This window comes from Artemia franciscana, chromosome 14 (genome assembly GCF_032884065.1).
Source record: "Artemia franciscana chromosome 14, ASM3288406v1, whole genome shotgun sequence".
NCBI classification, from domain to species: domain Eukaryota; kingdom Metazoa; phylum Arthropoda; class Branchiopoda; order Anostraca; family Artemiidae; genus Artemia; species Artemia franciscana.
Window position 1 is genome coordinate 24801929 of NC_088876.1, and position 21313 is coordinate 24823241.

General features: G+C 34.1%; 1 protein-coding gene across 1 annotated transcript in view; it reads left to right on the forward strand.

The window, feature by feature from the left end:
- The window catches only part of LOC136035758 (uncharacterized), a 159168-nt gene that overhangs the window by 116529 nt on the left and 21326 nt on the right, over window positions 1-21313 (forward strand). Inside the window, exons 13-14 of the mRNA XM_065717728.1 lie at window positions 7265-9619; window positions 15754-15830. Of these exons, the coding sequence (XP_065573800.1) occupies window positions 7265-9619; window positions 15754-15830 (2432 nt within the window). The remainder of the gene's footprint in view (window positions 1-7264; window positions 9620-15753; window positions 15831-21313) is intronic.

Here is a 21313-nt window from a genome sequence, read left to right on the forward strand (position 1 = left end):
GTATCAGATTGCACAATTTCTGTAGTCACTGAATTAATTCATGGTTAAGGAATCAAGTCCAAACAATTCAAAAGTTCAAACAGGTGTAATCCCTTTGAGAGCTAATTCAATACTGAAATTGGGTACTTTTATGATATATTCCTGACCAGTCAGGTCATTCATTGACGCATTGTAAAACCGGTTTTTGTCGTTAGTTTCTTCCAGCTTAGCATGAGACAAGATAAAGAGAAGTGACAGAATAGATGGGAAATATTTAATTTGTTATATATTTGCACATCAGGGTGTGGAAGTAAAGTTTTTGGACAGTGTGAAGTTGAAAACATTTGTTACTACATAATATGCAGAATAATTGTGCCTGATACATTAGGCTTGCAGACCCACTACACTTTATCCCTCTTCCCCTAATGTCAAATATATAGCCAATGTCAATATATTATATTGAAGAAAACAGGTTAATTCCCTAATAGCTTCCCTAATAATGACCTAATAATAGGTCAGGTTAATCCTAATAAAATATAACTTTCATATAACCTTTATGAATTATGGACTAAATTTTTTATATTTAAAACTTTATCGCCCCTTTTTTTAAACTTTCTATTTTACATGCTATATTTCCTGTTTTCGACTCACCTTTACGATGTACGCAATCTAGTCCAGTGTTCACGAGCTTTTCATTTTGTTAGAATCAACTATATAACAAAACAGTTTTCGCGAGACAATTCTACAGCATCAGGGAATAGTTCGTATTCACGGGCTACAAATATGGTAAATTCGAAATACGTTGGACATCAAACAAGGCTTTATCCAAGAGGAGGGGTGAACTGATCTTGACCATCCTCCCCTGTTAAAACGTAACAGAAATATATATAAACATATTTTGATGCGTTTTTGAAGTTTTTTTTTTTGGTAAAACCATCTGAACAAAAATCCTGGATTCGCTCTTGAAATTTTAATCAAAAAATTTGCACCCCTGAGCTTATCTTATGTATATCAAACACTTCGTGGTAACGAACTGTAAGTAAGGAGTGACCAGCTCAATAGTAACCGAAACTTTAAAAAGTTGAATTTTGATACCAATAAATACATCAAAAGAGTCAGACTTCTATGCTGATTTTAAGTATATAAATTTCATCAAGTTTAGTTCTGCCCATCATGTGTTACGAGCCTGAGAACATATGCCTTATTTTCGAAAAAAGGGGGAAACACGCCCCAAAAAGTCATAGAATCTTAATGAAAATCACAAGATCAGATTCAGCGTATCAGAAAGCCCTACTGTAGAGGTTTCAAGCTCCTCTCTGCAAAAATGTGGAATTCTGTATTTTTTGCTAGAAGAAAGATTATGGATGCGTGTTTATTTGTTATTAAATTAAAAAAACAACAAGTTTTTTTAAATGAAAGTAAGGAGCGACATTAAAACTTAAAACGAACAGAAATTACTCCGTATATGAAAGGGGCTTTTCCTCTTCAACGCCCCGCTCTTTATGCTAAAGTTTGACTCTTTCTCTTAACTCTACTTCTTAAAACAGTAAAAACCTTTCTAAAATGAGGTAAATTTTCTCAGGCTCGTAACTTTTGATAGATAAGACTAATCATGATGGAAGTTATATATTTAAAATCAGCAGTAAAATACGATTTTTTTTTATATAACTATTGGTATCAAAATTCCATTTTTTAGAATTCGGTTACTATTGAGCCGGGTCGCTCCTTACTACAGTTCGTTACCACGAACTGTTTGATTTTTTCCCCCAGGGGTTATCGTATCAACCAGTGGTCCTAGAATTTCGCGAGAGGACTCATTGGAACGGAAATCAACTTAGTGCCCTTTTTAAATGACAAAAAAAAATGGAAGGCAAATAGGCCCCTCCCACGATTGTCCTAAAGTCACCGGATCAACATTTTGGGATAACCATTTTGTTCAGCATAGTCGAAAAATCTAATAACTATGTCTTTGAGGACGACTTAATCCCCTACAGTCCCCGGGGGAAGAGAAACAGAGAGAGAAAAAAATAAAACATTTTTTTAAACTGAAGTAAGGAGCAATATTAAAACTTGAAACGAACAGACATTATCAGGGCATGTGAAGGTTCGTTCCCTCCTCATTGCCTCGCTCTTTACGCTAAAGTATTTTTTAGTAATTTCAAAAGAGCTATTTATTTTAATTAAACGGCCTTTGTGATTCAGGGTTCATTCTTAAAGAATTGTAACAAAATTCAAACTTAAAGACAAACGTAAAGAGCGAGGTATTGATGAGGGAGCGAACCCCCTCATATACGTCATAAGAATATATGAATATAGAAGTTCGTTCCGTAAGTTAATTCGTAAGTTACGTATATTTATTAAAATTTCGATTCGCGTTCAAACAAGCCCTTACACAATATTCTAGGACCAGTGGGTCGATAGGTTCACCCCGGGAAAAAAAATTTAACACATATTCGGGATCTTTCTTCTAGCACAAAAAAAACGAAATTCTACATTTTTGCAGATAGGAGCTTGAAACCTCTACATCAGGGTTCTCTGATACGCTGTATCTGATGGTGTGATTTTATTAAGATTCTATGATTTTTAGTGGGTGTTTTCCCCTTTTTTTGAAAATAAAGCATTAATTATCAGGCTCGTAGCCTTTGATGGATAAAATTAAACTTAACGAAATGTATACATTTAAAATCAGCATAATAATCCGATTCTTTTGATAGATCTATGGTGTCAAAATTCCATTTTTTAGAGTTTCGGTTACTATTGATCCAGGTCACTCCTTTCTTACTGTCCGTTACCACAAGCTGTTTGACATGTGATACATTATTTAAAATCTATTATTTTTTTTTCTCGTGGCTAGAAAAAATTAGAGACAATTTTGCACTATTACGTTTGTGAAAGTTCACCCCCGTCCTTCTGATGGTCTTATATATAGCCCTAGTCTGTTTTGAAAGCTAACAAAAATAGAAATGGTATTATTAAGTTCCTTATTTTATGTCCCTTTTCAATATAATAGTAATTACCCTGACAATACACCACCCCCCTGTTGGAAACACATAGCCCTAATAATATATTTGTCTGTTTTTTTTCATTGTTTGATCCGTTGTGAAACTGGTTACCCTGTGTAAACTCCAGATGCAGAGCTATTCATGTCAAACAGTTCGTGGTAACGAACTGTAGTAAGGAGCGACCCGGCTCATTAGTAAGTGAAACTCTAAAAAACAGAATTTTGATGCTAAAATATACATCAAAAGAATCATATTTTCATACTGATTTTAAATATTTTTCATCAAATTTAATCTTTGTCATCAAAAGTTACGAGCCTCAGAAAATTTGCCTTATTTTGGAAAATAGGAGGAAACACACCCTAAAATTCATAGAATCTTAACCAAAATCATACCATCGTATTCGGCGTATCAAAGAACCCTATAGCAAAAATTGCAAGCTCCTATCTGCAAAAATGTGGAATTTCATATTTTTTGCCAGAAGACAAATCACAAGTGCGTGTTTATGTGTTTGTTTGTTTTTTTTTTCCTAGGGGTCCTAGAATGTCGCAAGAGGGCTCATTCTAACGGAAAAAAAGTTCTAGTGTCCTTTTTAAGTGACCAAAATAATTGGAGAGCACCTAGGCCCCCTCCCACGCTCATTTTTTCCCAAAGTCAACGGATCAAAATTTTGAGATAGCCATTTTGTTCCGCATAGTCAAAATCCATAATAAATATTTCTTTGCGAATGACTTACTCTCCCACAATTCCTGGGGGAGGAGCTGCAAGTTACAAACTTTGACCAGTGTTTACATACAGTAATGGTTATTGAGAAGTGTACAGACGTTTTCAGGGGTATTTTTTGGTCTATGGGGTGGGGTTGAGGGGAAGGGGCTATTTGGGAAGATCTTTCCTTGGAGGAATATGTCATGGGGGAAGAGAAATTCAATGAAAAGGGCGCAGGATTTTCTAGCATTACTATGAAACAAACCGTGAAAAAATAAACATGAAAACGTTTTTTCAATTGAAATTAAAGAGTAGCATTGAAACTTAAAACGAACAGAGATTATTACGCATATGAGGGGTTCTAAAAATACTTAGGATAAAGAGCGAGGTATTTAGGAGGAGATAAATACCTCGCTCTTTATGCTAAAGTATTTTTAGTAATTTCAACTATTTGTTCTACGGCCTTTCTGATTCAGAGGTCATTCTTAAGGAATAGGGACAAAACTTACGATTTAGTGTAAAGAGCGAGGTATTAAAAAGGGTACAAACCCCCTCATATACATAATAAAAATTTAAGAATATAAAATTTTGTTGCGTAAGTTAGTTCTTAAGTTACGCATATTTTTTACTAATTAAAAACGTTCGTTAAAAATTTAAAGTTCTAGTTGCCTTTTCAAGTAACCGAAAAACTGGAGGGCAACTAGGCCTCCTTCCCCCCCCCCTATTTCTCCAAATCGTCTGATCAAAACTAAGAGAAAGTCATTTAGCCAAAAAAAAAAAAGAATTAATATGCCAATTTCATTTAAATAATTTATGTGTGGAGAGCCAAAATCAAACATCCATTAATTCAAAAACATTAAAAAATCTAATAAAAAAACTAGTTTTTTTAAGGAGCGACATTAAAACTTAAAACGAACAGAAATTACTCCGTATATGAAATGGGTTGTCCTCTCTGCAATCCCTCGCTCTTTACGCTAAAGTTTGACTCTTTGCCACAATTATACTTTTTAAAACAATTCAAAGCTTTAGCGTAAAGAGCGAGGAATTGCAGAGGGGACAACCCATTTCATATACGGAGTAATTTCTGTTCATTTTAAGTTTTAATGTCGCTCCTTACTTTCAGTTAAAAAAACTAGTTTTTTTTTTATTTTATGGGAAAAGATCCAAAATTACATTGGCAATTTGTAAAACTTTCAGGACTAACTGAAACGCCATCTCGCCAATTTTAGTCATAAAAAGACAATATTGTAGACGCACTTACTTTCATTCTTTTATAATTAATTACATCATGACTGTGAAATTTATGAATATCATGAAAAACGTTTACACCAAATTAGGAAAAAGAAAATGTGAAGACTTTTTCCGCCAACACTTTCGTTTTCATACGTGATGGCATTCTTTGATCAGTTACACCTTACACTGCATCTTTTTTCATTTTCTGACCTACATTTTTCCAAACTCCCAAACAAAAGAAACCGATTTCCTTATCCGCTCAGTCAAGTGTCGCTATGAATAAAGAAATAGCTCTTAAACGTCATGGATTAGGTATGTTGCCAATTTAAAATTTTTCTAAGGTAGAACCGCTATTTGGCTTCGTAATTACAAGGAACCTTTAGCCATGGGCGGCAATACCATAAAGTTTTAGATAGGAGCAAGGAAGTAATTTGATATAAGGCAGGGTACAAATGCCCTAAAGACCCAGTTCCCCCCTCCCCAGCTGAAATTTAGCATTTTCAAAAATCTTATAAAAACTAAAATAGGGTTACATAATTCAAGCAGTCACAGAAACAGATCAGTTTTCTTTAGTATACCTTTGCTTTTATTGTATTACATGCCTCATTTTTTGTTCATGCTGTCTTTTCAATATGAATTGAGAAAATTGGCTCCAAATCGCCCTCCCCTGCGATTTTGATGTAATTATGCCAGTGGAGACGGGGGTAGCATACGATAATACCCCAATACAATAGTGAACCCTTTTCCTATGGCCCAAGGCCGTCTGGATTTGAGGCTTACTTTTCCAATCCGTGATCATTCCCACTAATTGTTATCGGGCAAAAGCTTGTTCCCTATCTATTTTGGCCATCACTAATTTAGATAGTATAGATTAGACTTATTTTAGACTGTGGTGCCTGAAAAGAGGAAGTTTTTCTTCTTCTATTTATTATAGTCTGGGTTACTCTAACCCCTGAACCCCTTTTCTTTGTTTACAGTATCGCACATTTACGGAAATGTAGGGGGGAGGCAAAATATACTTTAAAAAGCTTAGGGGGGATTTTGCTGTTTTTGATTTTTCATAGAAAATAATAAAAAAGGTGTTTTTCAATGAAAATAAAAAAAGAAGTTATTTTCAGTTTATAGAGGGGGAACGCCACCTCCCCAACAGGTATCCTTATTTGCTGGCCACCGAAACACTGTTACGGCTGGACGTCAATTTCTTCTAAAAACCCCCCTGATTTTTTAGGGCTTCATTTTTGATGAAGTTGGAGCACTATTGATGAAGTTGAAGGTGGATTAGCACTATTACCGATGAAGTTTACCGTTGGTTTTTTTTTTTTTTTTTTTTTTCTTAAGAATCTCAATGGTTTTTTAGAAAATGTAGAGGGGAGGCAAAATATATTCTTAAAAGCCTAGGGGGGATTTGATGTTTTTGTTTTATTTTCGTGGAAAATAATAAATAATGTGTTTTTTCAATGGAAATAAAAAAAAGAAGCTATTTTTCAATTCTTAGAAGGGGAATGCTACATTCCCAAATGGTGCGACTGTTTTCTGGCCAACGAAACTTCGTTATTGCTGGACATCAATTTCTTCTAAAAACCCACTGATTTCTTTAGCGCTTCTTTGTTGATGTACAGTGGTGGATCAGCACTCTTTTTTTTTTTTTTTTTTTTTTTTTTTTTTTTTTTTTTTTTTTTTTTTTTTTTTTTTTTTTTTAGGAAGGTCAGTGGTTTTAAATACACTTTCTATTGTAACAGTCACTCTTGACTACAACCATTTTAATTACATTTTACAGAAATTTTTTTTGCAAAGTTCAATTAGAACGACCTAACTTTCTGCCAGATTATATCTGTGCGTGTTTTAGACCTTCGATTGAGCTTCAAATGAAAAGAATCAAGAGAATTTATAAGCTTTTAAAGAAAAGAGCAATGCAAACATTTAGGCTTCGCTGTCCTGAATGAAACAAAGATAGAAACAACGTACATGCGTTTGAGAAAAATAATTAAACGAAAAAGACAACCCATACTGTCTGAGTAAAAAAAAAATGATAAAAAGCTTTACCTTATAAAAACTTGATTCAAAGCTTTCAAAATAAAAAATGAATTGTCTTTTTAATGCACACAAACAAGTGAGTCCTCAAGCTGTATTATTTTTCTTTGATTTAATAGTCTTAAATCTCAATAGAAGATTAGAAAATATTTTTAAATGTACCAAGGCAAACACGCAAGTGCTCCTCCTATGTTATTTTCCTCCTTTGATTTAATAGTCTTGAGGTTACATCTAAAGAACATATGCTAATAAAGTCACATTTCATAATAATTATTACCATTTAAAATAGGTTTTAATCTTTTCTTTTTTCATTTCAGCGCAAGGAAGACATATTCGACCAATACACTGCGTTAACAAAGCTACTCAAGAATCAGGAATATGCATGTTTGCATGGCATTGTCTTAAAGCCAATGGAACACACCTAGGAACATGCGTGGATAGATTTTATTTTGGGTCTTGTTGTCAAATTAAAGAGGGCGGAAGTGATCCTGAAACAGAAAAACCATCAAAAACTACAGAAGCTGAAATAAATCCTAATTCAATAGAATCCACAAATCAAGTTGGGATATGGCCAGATGATTCATCCAAGTTTGCTGAAGTTACTACCAAACTGCCAATTAAACCAATGACTCTATCCACGGAAACACCACACGATTTATCTGACAGACCTGTGTCAACAGGCAGTGTTGAGGGTGCAACTACTAAAAACTTGACAGGAAAACCTAGTAAGCCAGTCACTTCCTCACCTGTAACTACCAAAACCCCACCTAGCACTGTATCATTGACTTTAAGTCAAGAATTAATTACTGCACTACCCACTATTGTGTCTACTTCAGAGCCATCTGCTAATATTACTACTGAAGCACCTAAAATCACATCTGTACTTACGTCTATGCTACGTTCTTCAACCAAAGCCCCGGTCACTATTTCTAGCTCTCAAGCCTTATCTCTAGAGCCAGTAGAAATTACTTCTCATCCAGAAATCCCTACTGATGCTAAACCAGTCCCTGTTATATTAAACATTCAGAGCTCCGTACCTCTTGGACCAATTACAACCCTATCAAGCACTGTAAAACCTAGCACTGCACCAACTAACCTCCAAACTGATATCAAGCCCCCCATAAAACTGGAAATTAGTACTAGCCCAACTGAAAATATTAGTAATAATGTCGAGATAATCGATAATGCTCAACAAATTCATATGGACATTAAAGTTCAAAGCTCATTTAGTCCAATTGAAGTGACAACAAGCTTAAACAATGAAGACACGACTCTTCCTGAAGCTCCAGCTGAAGATAGTACAGATTCTCTTTATTATGAGGTTCTCTCTTCGACCAATGTTGAAATGTTGCTAAATGAAGAGTTAGAAACATCTTTATTTCCAGAAACGGCAACAGCTGATGATACTACGCTTATTGCTTTTACAGATACTCCAGAGCAAGATGTCTCTACTGTAGTTCCAGATGTAAGACCGACTTTTCAGGCTGTTATTGTTCAAGAAAGTACAAATCAATCGCATGCAGTTAATATAAGTCAAATACTTATTGAAAAGACCGAAGTACCAAGTTCTGTTCCAGTTGAAGCTGCGATTGATTCTCTGCTCGTGGAAACGGAGAGTGAAACAGACTCGCCTATAGAAACATCCAATTTTGAAATTGATGCAACTACTGCACATACAGTTGCTGAAAATATCGCAGCAGCTTTAGCAACCAAAATTAAGCCTGAAACTGCAGAAGAAAGCACCACACCAATTCTAGTAGAAGCTATTCCACCTTTAATAAACTCTAGCACCGAAATTTCTTCCCCCAAAGTACCAGATCACGGTACTGAGACCATTGCAACAGACGTATCAATAAAAGAATCCAACATAAGTAGTATAAATGCATCTGAAGGTCCTACCGTAGCTGTATCTACAATCAAACCTGTTTCTTCAGTCGTTGAAAATGAGACCAGCACACAGAGTTCAACAGTAAGTGTTGCCTCCAATGCCTCTTCTATCTTGTCCCAAAGCACAGAGCCTTATGTTATCACAACAACAGAAACTTTAATAAAACAAGAGAATGCTCAAGTTCATGTGACTCTTCTAGAAAATAAAACAAATATCATTGATACAGTAAACAGCATAATGAATATAGTGTTAAACTTGAATAATAGTTTAGTTTCAAACTCTGTTTCATCTACCACAAACCGACCCATACCTTCTGACAAACCTTTGGTCACAAAACAACCGATAGAAGTTACCAAACGCTCAACAACTATTCCCACGACACGAACAAGTACCGAGAATGTTCCTGAGTCAACAACAACACCAAACTTGACATCGATAAAAATAGCAACATCAGAAAAAGAATTTGTGACGTTACAATCAACACCATCGTCAATACCAACTACAGTAAAATTAGCCACCAAGACTGCTCCAACGTCAGCAGTAGCCCTATCTGAAGCACCCGTAAAGAAGACTACTATCACTACCATAACCATGCCACCAACCAAACCTACAACAACATTAACAACTGCCACCACAACGACAGCTGAACCTGTAACTACAACGACAACAACTAAACCAACTACCACGACAACGACAGTTAGGCCTGTAACGCCGACAACAGAGTCTCCTACAACCACAACAGAAGATTTCATAGCACCTTATGATCCCGAAGGGTACAAGAAAAGTAAGTAGATAGTAACTTATTCACATTCGAACGTGAACTCTATGTTTTACTTAAGGCATGTACAACTTCATTTATTGTGAAAGGGTGGTATTTTCGAGGAAAAGGCACACTAAAACGGTCAAAATATGGGAAAAAATAGGGAGGGAATCTTAAAAATCTTGAGATATTGGGAAGTGAGAACGGACCAAAAACCCGGTATAATTACCCTTTCTTACACTTGTAGTCGTCACATGTCTTTTTTTAGTAGTGAAGGATCTACAAGCCTAGTCCATACCAAAAATTGCTTTTCATAAAGTTTGACTTCTTTTTTGATACCTACAAATTTGGTAATAGTCAACATCAAATTATTTTGTTGTAAATATAAAAAATGTATTAATAATAACATAGCAACTAATAATTCCTGAAATTTTTTCCTGAAATATTTCCTGAAATTTATCCTGTATTCGGAATATTTTTTTTCCTCAATAGTGGCAGGGCCAACGAAATTGTTGTTTTTTAATGGTCCCATTGTGTGAAAGTCGCGCCATTTTATGCCAATATCATATATTCTGGCTTTGAAAGAAAATAGAAGTATAAATAAATGGTCTGGATTACAGAGAATCCAGAGCCCTGAAATCAAAGTCCTCTTTAGTCCAAATACTTCTACATTTTATAAATCTTTGATTTTTAAATCCCTGTTGTCAGGCACCAACAGGTATATATGTCACTTATGTTTTTTGCCACAAATATTCGAAATTTTCTGTTTGTTGTACAAACCCAATCAGATTGAATTAAATTAAACAATTGTACTATTAAATTAAAAATTCTCATTATTTTGAATGAAACGGATTAAAAATTGAAGAAACAGAGGTTATTTTTTTAATAGGCATCAAAAGATATTGGAATATTCCGCTATATCACTAACATCCGTAAAAAATTGCCAATTTTTATTTATAGTCGATTGGGGTGGGGTGGGAACTGACTTTCTGTACTTTTCTTGTGCGCACCCTTACGTTAAAATGTTAAAAAATACATTTAAATAGCTGAGGATCCAAACTAAAATGCTTTTTTTTTAGAGTGAATGGGGATATTCATAAAATCTTATTGGGAAGGCTTTTTTTGGAAGGGGGTACGAAATTAAAAAAAAATCAAATATTTGTTAACATGCTTTTTTGTTAGATTTTTACGAGTTGGACAATTTTGGTGGCCCCAAAAATTTCGATAACCGCCCCCCCCTGGATACGACCTTTCCAGAAATGTGTAATATTTACCCGAATCTTTTAAAACGAAAGTCAAAATTTTTTGTTTTTTAAAGAAGATTAAGCCTAACTCTACTTTCCCTGTGAGTCCCTTTGGACATTTATATTAGAACTTCGGGGCTAGATACTTAATCGCCTTCCTCAGCGAGAGGAGATGTGTTGAAAAGCCACGTGAAAAGTAAAATATTGGGATGTCAAGGGTGCATTTTCACTCTGTGAAAAAATCTTTTCTTTTATTAAGGACAGAAAGGCAATATGGTGTGTATAAGTTATTTTAATAAACAGGTCTCTAATCAGCCAGCTAGAAATGTTACTAAAAGTAGACACCCATGAACACCCATAATAAATGAGCTACTTTTCAGCAACACTTTAGATCTTCTTTTTGTGCCTTTAGCAGGCACATATTCGGTGTTGGGTTTTCTGCTGGTTGATTCATTCATAATTTCTATCTAACGGGCAAGATTTGTGGCTAAATTAGTATGATTTAAATGAAGGATTCTGATCCAAACTCTCTGGCCAAACTCCAGATGCATCTTCGCCTTACAGCGTTTCGATCTTAAATAGTTCATTGTACCTCTTTATTTAATTTTTTTTATAATGCAGTTTAAAATGCACATCCGGTTCGTAGTTACAGTTGAGCTTTTCAACAATTCTCCCCTTTCTAGTATACTCTAAGCACTAAACTATAACTTCAGGGATTTTTTGTACGTGCTTATCAAAATAAGTTCTAACAATTATCCCCAAGCCTATATCCTAAATTGTTTTAATTTTGCACTTAATTGATATTGTGTAATTTAAAGAAATTCAGAAAGCGACTAATGGTAAGTCATTAGATCTTATGACTTACCATCTTATGTCTATTATAAGCCGTCGTTGATGGAGTTGGCTATAAACTACCATTAAAAATTTTTGTTAGAATTGTTAGAATAGGTTTAAAATTTAGTTTTTGGGATTCAGATGTTGCATTTCCGCTTTCCTTTGGAAATTATAAGCCAAAAACACACAAAAACTGAAATAAAACTCATTAACTTTGGAATACATATTGAACTTTTCAGTTAAAACAAAGCTTGTTTTAAGATTGAGTCCAAATTGTTGTACGTTCAGTCAAATAAGCTTTATCTGGTCACTTTATCATAATCAATGTATACCCACATTGCACAAACAAACGTTATAATTTCTGTTTATTTTAAGTGTTGATGTTGCTCCTTACATTCAGTCGAAGAAACATATTTTTTTTAATTTTATTTCTGATGTTTTTTTAATAAAAAAACATATTAGTCTTTTAGCTGAGATATTGGGTATACCTAGGTCTATCTCAAAACGTCTTGTACATTTGCAGTGTGTTTCCTTACATTTTGTAACATATAAAACGTGCAACTAATTAGTTACATTTTACAGCCGTTTAGTCCGTAAGAATTTAAATATTTAAATTCGAATTAAAATTTCCAGTACATTCATGATGTTAGTCTTTTAGCTGAGATATTAGTCTTTTAGCTGAGATATTAGTCTTTTAGCTGAGATATTGGGTATACCTAGGTCTATCTCAAAACGTCTTGTACATTTGCAGCGTGTTTCCTTACATTTTGTTTACTTATTTTGAGTGTCATTACAACCTAAAACGTTTCTTATTCGATCAACTTTCGCAGCAATATAACACCAGTAAACATGAATGCTAGAACAAAATAGGGCATAATAGGCATAATTCTAATAAAAAATTTTAATGGTAGTTTACAGCCAACTCCATCAACGACGGCTTATAATAGACATAAGATGGTAAGTCATAAGATCTAATGACTTACCATTAGTCTCTTTCTGAATTTCTTTAAATTATACAATATCAATTAAGTGCATTTTGTTTGCTTATTTTGAGTGTCATTGCAACCTAAAACGTTTCTTATTTGATCAACTTTCGCAGCAATATAACACCAGTAAACATGAATGCTAGAACAAAATAGGGCATAATACGCATAATTCTAATAACAAATTTTAATGTTAGTTTATAGCCAACTCCATCAACGACGGCTTATAATAGACATAAGATGGTAAGTCATAAGATCTAATGACTTACCATTAGTCTCTTTCTGAATTTCTTTAAATTATACAATATCAATTAAGTGCATTTTGTTTGCTTATTTTGAGTGTCATTGCAACCTAAAACGATTCTTATTCGATCAACTTTCGCAGCAATATAACACCAGTAAACATGAATGCTAGAACAAAATAGGGCATAATAGGCATAATTCTAATAACAAATTTTAATGGTAGTTTATAGCCAACTCCATCAACGACGGCTTATAATAGACATAAGATGGTAAGTCATAAGATCTAATGACTTACCATTAGTCTCTTTCTGAATTTCTTTAAATTATACAATATCAATTAAGTGCATTTTGTTTGCTTATTTTGAGTGTCATTACAACCCAAAACGTTTCTTATTTGATCAACTTTCGCAGCAATATAACACCAGTAAACATGAATGCTAGAACAAAATAGGGCATAATAGGCGTAATTCTAATAACAAATTTTAATGTTAGTTTATAGCCAACTCCATCAACGACGGCTTATAATAGACATAAGATGGTAAGTCATAAGATCTAATGACTTACCATTAGTCTCTTTCTGAATTTCTTTAAATTATACAATATCAATTAAGTGCATTTTGTTTGCTTATTTTGAGTGTCATTACAACCTAAAACCCTTCTTATTCGATCAACTTTCGCAGCAATATAACACCCCAAGTAAACATGAATGCTAGAACAAAATAGGGCATTTTGGCCCAAAAGCGATTCTTTTTTTCTATTATTTTGTTTAAAGTAACGTTAAATAACATTATATTTTCGAAAAAACCCATGGATATCGGTTGAAATATTATTATTCGGCTTCAAATAATATAAGTTCTTTGGCATAAAGTCAGCAATTTGGTCTTCTGTTATTGATCCCATCAGCCAAGGGCGTATTGAGGGAGTACAGGATTTCAACCCTCCCCCGAAATTTCTCCGACTCGTAAACCCGAAGAAAAAATTTCCCCACTTGTAAAAAAAATCTTGGATAAGCCCTTACCATTAACGATGCAAGTCTGTACGATAATCCTGATGTAATAAGACATAACACTACAACTAGTACTACTACTATTAACTAACTGCAGCACAAAGCTGCCCAGGGCCAACACAGATACGCCTGCCCCCTCTTCAATATGTTAAATTCTTATGGTAAAATATGCAATTTAAAAAGAAAATGTTTAAAATTGAAAAAACTTCTGATAGAAAGCTTTCCTTGGTATGCATGGCTAAAAACTTGATAAAACTGAAAACCTTCAGAAAAGTCAGGTTTTACCTCTTACACAAAAACAAAAATCGTATTAAAAACCAATGTTGTTAGAGAAGTCATGTTTTGGTGCATTAAATACAAAAAAGTTTTTTTAAATGAAAGTAAAGAGCGACATTAAAACTTAAAACGAACAGATAAATTATTCTGTATAAAACGGGCTGTCCACTCCTCAACACCCCGCTCTTTACGCTAAATTTTGAATCTGTCTCACAACTCTGCTTTTTAAAACAATAAAAAACTTTAGTGTAAAGAGCGGATCGTTGAGGAGAGGACAGCCTTTTTTTCATATTCGGAATTATTTCTGTTCGTTTGAAGTTTTAATGTCGCTCTTTACTTTCAGTTTTTATAGCATCTCTAGGGATAATTAAATGGGTGATAATTAAAAATAACAAATAAATAAACTAAGCACAAGATTGGCTCGTTATTATTTGACATAAAAGAATGTGGCCAAACGTCAACTTGCTATCAACCCTCTTTCATCCACCATACTCCCATTGTTAATCCGGGAGTTTTCAAGTCAAGTTCCAAAATTTTACTAGACCAATAAGGATCCACATATCTTGAACGTTGTAACAGGTGCAGAGACAATAGTTTTGTTCCAAGCTAGAGAGCACAGAGTTCCAAAGAGAACTAGAGAGTTCCAAGCTAACAGCACAGTATTCGATGTAACTGTTTCTTTTTTAGAAACAGTTTTGTTCCAAGCTAGAGAGCACAGAGTTCCAAAGAGAGCTAGAGAGTTCCAAGCTAACAGCACAGTATTCGATGTAACTGTTTCTTTTTTAAACTGAATTCTTTTAATGACCTCAGCGAGTCCTAGTATTTGGACCTAGACGGGGGACCTTGGTTTGGTTTTGTAGAGCTTGTAGGGGGGGATAACTTCTTTTTCATCTATATTCTATAAGTAAGTCTGATTAAATGCAGCACTTATAGTCTTTATTGACGGGGGAGCAGAGATAGTTTCAGGGTGAGGATAGAGGGGGCACTTGCCCGGGCGCTGAAATTCAAGGGGCTCAAAATTTCAAAATAAATAATCTTAACGGTTACAATCAGTTTGCAATTTTTGCAGTTTTATTTTTATTTATATAAAGGGGTGGGCTCAGTTACTCAACGAAAATAATAAATACATTTTTAATTAACTAATAAAATAAGTTAAAACAATAAAAAGCAATTGGATAATGACAGTTAAAATTATTAATGATAAATAAATAATTTAAATAATAAAAATGATTATTAAAAAAAATTATCAATTAGTTAAAAAATGGAAAATAATTTTGTTAATAACTGAAAATTTTATTAACATTTGGCTGAAAATTTTTGCAATACAAGGGGCGGGGGGGGATCGAGATTTTGCCCTTGGCATAAAAGGGAACCACCACAACGAAGAAGTGTGCAGCAACCACTGACAAGATTTGCTGGTTTCCTTTATTAAGGCCGTGAATTTTAGTTAAGTCGTATCCACACCCGTAAATCCCTAAACTTAAATTTTATTATCAATTTTGATCGTTTTAGACTTTCTGTTTTTAAGGTTACGGCTGTTTTAGTGATTATTTAATGTACATTCCGTTTTAGTTTGTGGTCGTCCAATATTTCCTGAGCCCAGAATTGTGAACGGACAAACGGCATTCTTTGGGCAATGGCCATGGCAGGTAAACATCCTTTGAAGTTTTATTAAGTGCAAAACTAATTGGTTATTTGTATATGATTTTTTAAACAAGTTGAGGTGCTTCGTGATATTGACAGTTCCAGAGTTGCTTTGTCGAGTCTTGACTTTTAGACAGTATTTTTGGAGTTTCAACACAAAAATGTTTATCTTTGATCTCCTGTCATGTCATATTTGTTGTTGTCTGTCATGTTTGTCACCTGGAAATCCTGAAGAATTTGAAATTGGATATCAACCCCAGCACAAATATATATACGAACAGTAGCGAAAAGTTTGCCATTGCTGCGAGCACGATGAGGCTGAGTCATCGTGATGTGTCACGATGAGCCGGTCACGATGAGGCTGAGTCACGATGAGCTGAGTCATCTCAGCCTCAGCTGAGGCTGAGGCTGAGTGATTGATGTGTTTCAAACATCTTTAATGGACAGTATAGAACATTTCGCTACTGTTCATATATATATATATATATATATATATATATATATATATATATATCCTTCTGAGGCAGCTCTGAGGGGTGCCGGGCCCTACCACAGTCTGATGCCTTTTACAATGCGGTTTTGCAGGAGCTTCAGTAGAGCTATATGAGTCATTGGTACTCAAGCAAAATGAGAACAAGAACATTGTGTCAAGGGACTAATGTAGGATATGCACAATGGCAAAATAATGTTATATAATGTACAGAATGTAAGTCCTTGTAGTAAAAATTTTTCGCTTAGTTCCATCATTATTGTGTATATGTAAACACACCACTAAAGATGACTTTGAAGAATATTATTTCTTCATGCAATTTTCTTATGCAAAGTCATTAAAAAAGTACCGTTTGAAACGTTATAATTTAAAGAAAAAGAAAATATCAAGCCCTGCAATTGGACATTATCAAATTAAACTGTAGAAAAAAGAATGTGACTTGAAGCAGTTTTGCATCAGGCATAATTGTCATATGCAACTGCTTTCAAACCACATTCATGTGGTATATAGCGGCATGCTTATGCTCGTATAGGTGCAATTACTAATATCTACTGAAAAATAGGTTCGTCATCTTCTCTTTAAGATGACTCTTGTATTCATATCAGACTATCATATCAAGAATATCATATCAGACTATCATGACTCCAGACACCAACTTTCTGGTACTTGCATTACTGTTTTCTTCAAAGGGGAGGAACAGAGAAACTGGGGCTGTAAAGGAAGGTGACAACACTTTTGCAACTCCATTGCATTAGTAGCATCAAAACATAAGCCACTTGGAATAATTAAAGTGCACAGATATTGAATCCTAGCCTCGAGAGAAGTACGTCCAAAATAAAAAAAAAATTGTCTGCAGAAATAGAGCTTCTGATGAAAAAGAGAAAGAAAAATAATCTAAAGAAAATGACCACAAATATCATATCAAACTAGTCATTAAATGTGTAAAATTTGGTTTCATCTTTAGCCCTAGCACCTGCACTCTCAAATTTTGCGCTACTACTTCACGCTCAAATGGAGGAAGGAGGAAGGAATGGAGGAAAAGGAGGAGGAATAAAGTCCCTAAAACTTCATTTAGAGTTTTGTTTCTTCCTTATTAAATAACTCTAACTTTTTTGTGAAGTTAAAATAAATGAGTCAAATTATCTATTAAGTTTTATCAGATATCTCACCAAAATACATGGACCGACATGCTGCGCAATTACATCGACTATCAAACAAAACTAGCCTGTCTGTGCAATGTGACCCTCTTTCCTTTTATTGCCCTATTCAGTTAAATAAAAGGAAAAGGTTAAAGAAAAATGTTTGTCTCAAGAGAATCTTATCAAATAGTTTCTGATAAATTGGTACACCAGCAGTATTGCTACATCAACAGTATTGGCTTTTTTGCTGATTCTAAATATGTAAAAATCTTCCAGTTTATTATTACCCACACAAAACCAAAAATCTGAGAAAATATGCCTGATTTTTGAAAAAGCAGAAGCTCTTCTGAAAAAGCAAGCAATCTTATCGAAAATTCCTTTCATATTATTCATCATATTAGAGAACCCTACCATATAGGTTTCAAGCTCCACTTTTCAAAATGTGGAATTTCACATTTTTTTCAGAAGAAACATCGTCGATGTATGTTTATTTGTTTTTTTTTTCCCAGGGGTGATTGTATCAAACCGAAGGTCCAAGATAAATGGGAGGGAGCTCATTCAAACGTAAATTTAAAGCTCTTTTTCAAGTGACCATACAGATTGGGCCAGGAGAAAGTCTTGTTTTCTGTCATTTTAGGGCACCAAACTATGACTTTACCCCAAAGAGGACGAATTTGCAATCAATTTAAAATTCTGAGTGTCCAATTGATTTAAAATTAACAATAACTATATTTTAGGCTTCCCAGTTCAATTACTTCAAAGAAGTAATGGCACACGGTGGCAGTACTGGATTCAAACAATTTGATTCGCTTTATTTTTGATGAAATTTGCTATGCTTGATGATGTGTAATTGCGTATCAGTTATAACGAGGGGGGAGTGAGTCATTGTTTAGGTGGGGTAGCGTAGATTCCTAAAAATTACATTTTAATGGACAAACTGCTTACTCTTCATGGGGCTATAAATATTGAAAGAGGTAAGGGGAGTAGGAATTAATTAAGATGTTTCTGTATACAGCTAAAATATTATATTCCTGTTTCTACCGGCCCAGAGGTGGAAAAGGCAAGACAGGTCATCATCAGCCCCACTAGAAAATTTCTTTGGGGTGGCAAATACTGCTAGGACCTTAGTTTTAAGCAATTTTAAATGGTAATATTTTTATTTTACCAAAATTACTTTTTTACCAGGACCTTTATCAAAATTACTATTCATCGCCGACTTTTTAGGCAAATTCAAATTTTATCCCAAATTGAATTTATGGGACGAATACCTCAAATTGTATCTTGGTTAGGCCTGAGTATGAATTGGAAAACAATCAGAAATTAAATTATAAAAAAAAAACAGCTTTTCAACTGAAGGCAAGGGACAAATTTAAAACCTATTTGAACAGATTATTCTTTATATGGAGGGAGCTGTCTCTTCCTTAGCTCCTTACCCTTTACTGTGAAGTTTGACTTTTTTCCAAATTTTTATAGAATATTTGTAATTGGATTTTTTTTTTCAAAGCACTAAAAAACTTTTGTTTAATGAGCAAGGTGTTGAGAAGACAGAAGTCCCCCTTATATACAGAGTAATTTATATTTTGTTTTAACTTTTAAGCTTGCTCCTTACTTTAGTTGAAAACCTTTTCTATTTGTTTCATTACATTCATGAAAATGTGAAGTATTATGCATACTTTTCTTTTGGTAACGCAGAGAAAATGATCAATGTTTCACTGATCTCTGTTCGAGTTTTGATGGGTAATCAAACAGTTCGTGGTAACGTACTCTAAGTAAGTAGCGATCCAGCTCAATAGTAGCTGAAACTCTAAAAAAGGAATTTTGATACCAATAGATATTTCAAAAGGATTCGCTTATTATGCTGATTCCAAAGAAATAAGTTTCATGAAGTTTGATCTTACCCGTCAAAATCTGCGAGACTGAGAAAATTTTTCTGATTTTTTAGAAAAGGGGGAAAGAGGCCCTTGAAGTCATAGAATTTTAATGAAAATCACACCATCAGATTCAGCGTATCAAAGAACCTTACTATAGAGGTTTGAAGCTCATATATGCAAAAATGTGGAATTTTGTAATTTTTTTCCAGGGGTCATCGTTTCGACCTAGTGGGCTTAGAACCTCGGAAGAGGGCTAATTCTAACGGATATGAAAGGTTATAGTGCCCTTTTTAGGTGACCAAGGACATTGGAGGGCAACTAGATCCCCTTCAACGCCACTTTTTTCCCAAAATCCTCTGATAAAATTTTTGAATACTTTTGTTTGTTCAGCATAGTTGAAAGGACCAATAACTGCATCTTTGGAGATAAATGACCCCCTACAGCCCTTGGAAAAAGTTTTTTAAATTATAAAATTTGCCCATTGTTTTATTTGTTATTGGGAAATATGATACATTTTTCGGGTGGGGAGGGGAGGACGAGCTTTCCGCCGGGAGGATTTTGCACGGGTAGAATTTTTCATGGAAAGGGAAGTTTCCTGGGGGGTGAATTTTTCAGTAGAAGTTTTACACTGGGTGAATTTGCCAAAATTCCTGCATGAAATGTCTTTATATCTCTTGCTTTCTCTTTACCGATTCAATTTTACGCGTGGAGATGTTAAGGGTAATTTTCCGAGGCAAATTTTTGCCAGGATTGAATTGTCCAGAGGATATTTCTGTGGGGAGGGATTTTTTCCGTGAAGACGGAGCCAGGTATCCTGGCTTTATTTAAAAACGATCAGAAATTAAACAAAAAGACAAGTTTTTTCAACTGAAAGTAAGGAGCATCATTAAGACTTAAAATGAACAGAAATTATTATGTATATGGTCGGGATTGTCCCCTTCTAAACACCTTGGCTTTTACGCTAAAGTTTAAATTTTGTCCCAATTCTTTAAAAATTACTCTTGAAGCAGTAGTATCGTTTAATTAGAACAATAACTACCTTTTTTTTATATAGTGCCGAGAAACTGTAGCGTGAAGAGCGAGATGTTGAGGAGGGGGGCAACCCCCCTCATATCCGTAACAATTTCTGTTTGTTTTAAGCTTTAATTTTGCTTCTTACTTTCAGTTAAAAAAAACTTGTTTTTTTTTAATTTAATGAAGCTTAGAGACAAATATTTTTTAAAGGCAATGGAAAAAGTATGTCAATTAAGTAACAGTAAATAAAAACGAAAAAATTGTGTGAAACAATAGCATACGTACAAAAACTAAGATATAAACTCCCAGCTATACAGAAGCGTTGGACGGATGTTTTTTAACAATATTGACAGTTTTGAAGTTGGTTATCAAACACGAAAATATTTAATGACTTTAGACTCGGTGTTTATAAAAAGTAACGCATTATCAAAGTAGTTTGTTCAAAGTTACACATTAAAACTAAAATTAAGAAAATAGAATAAAATTTTTTAATTCAATATTTTCAATTTAATTTTTAATACGAAAAACCAATATGACACCTTTATACTTCATAACTGTAAAAAATTTAATTTTTTTCTAAGTGACAACTAGATAAATACAATCATTCGTGGAAAAAGAAAATAAATGATAACAAAACACAAAAAACCTATCCGCTTAGGGGGAAAATACAAAAATTCCCCTCATTTTCGTTCAGGGGAAACATTTCTGATTATGGTGGCTTCATATATCAGCTCATGGGTACTCTCGAAATACAAGCAAAGGTTGACGGCATATTTTTACCGAAATTGCCCGTTATTAAGTTCTTTTCCTTGTGATTTCTATAGTTATACGAACTTTCTTGTGTACTAATAACTACAATAATTACGAAAAAAATCCATGTTCAGGATCACCATAAAAAGCTGATTCTTTGATTGAATGTTATCAATAGTTAGGCTCTTATACTTTCGTTATTCACAAAGATCGTTATTTGCTTA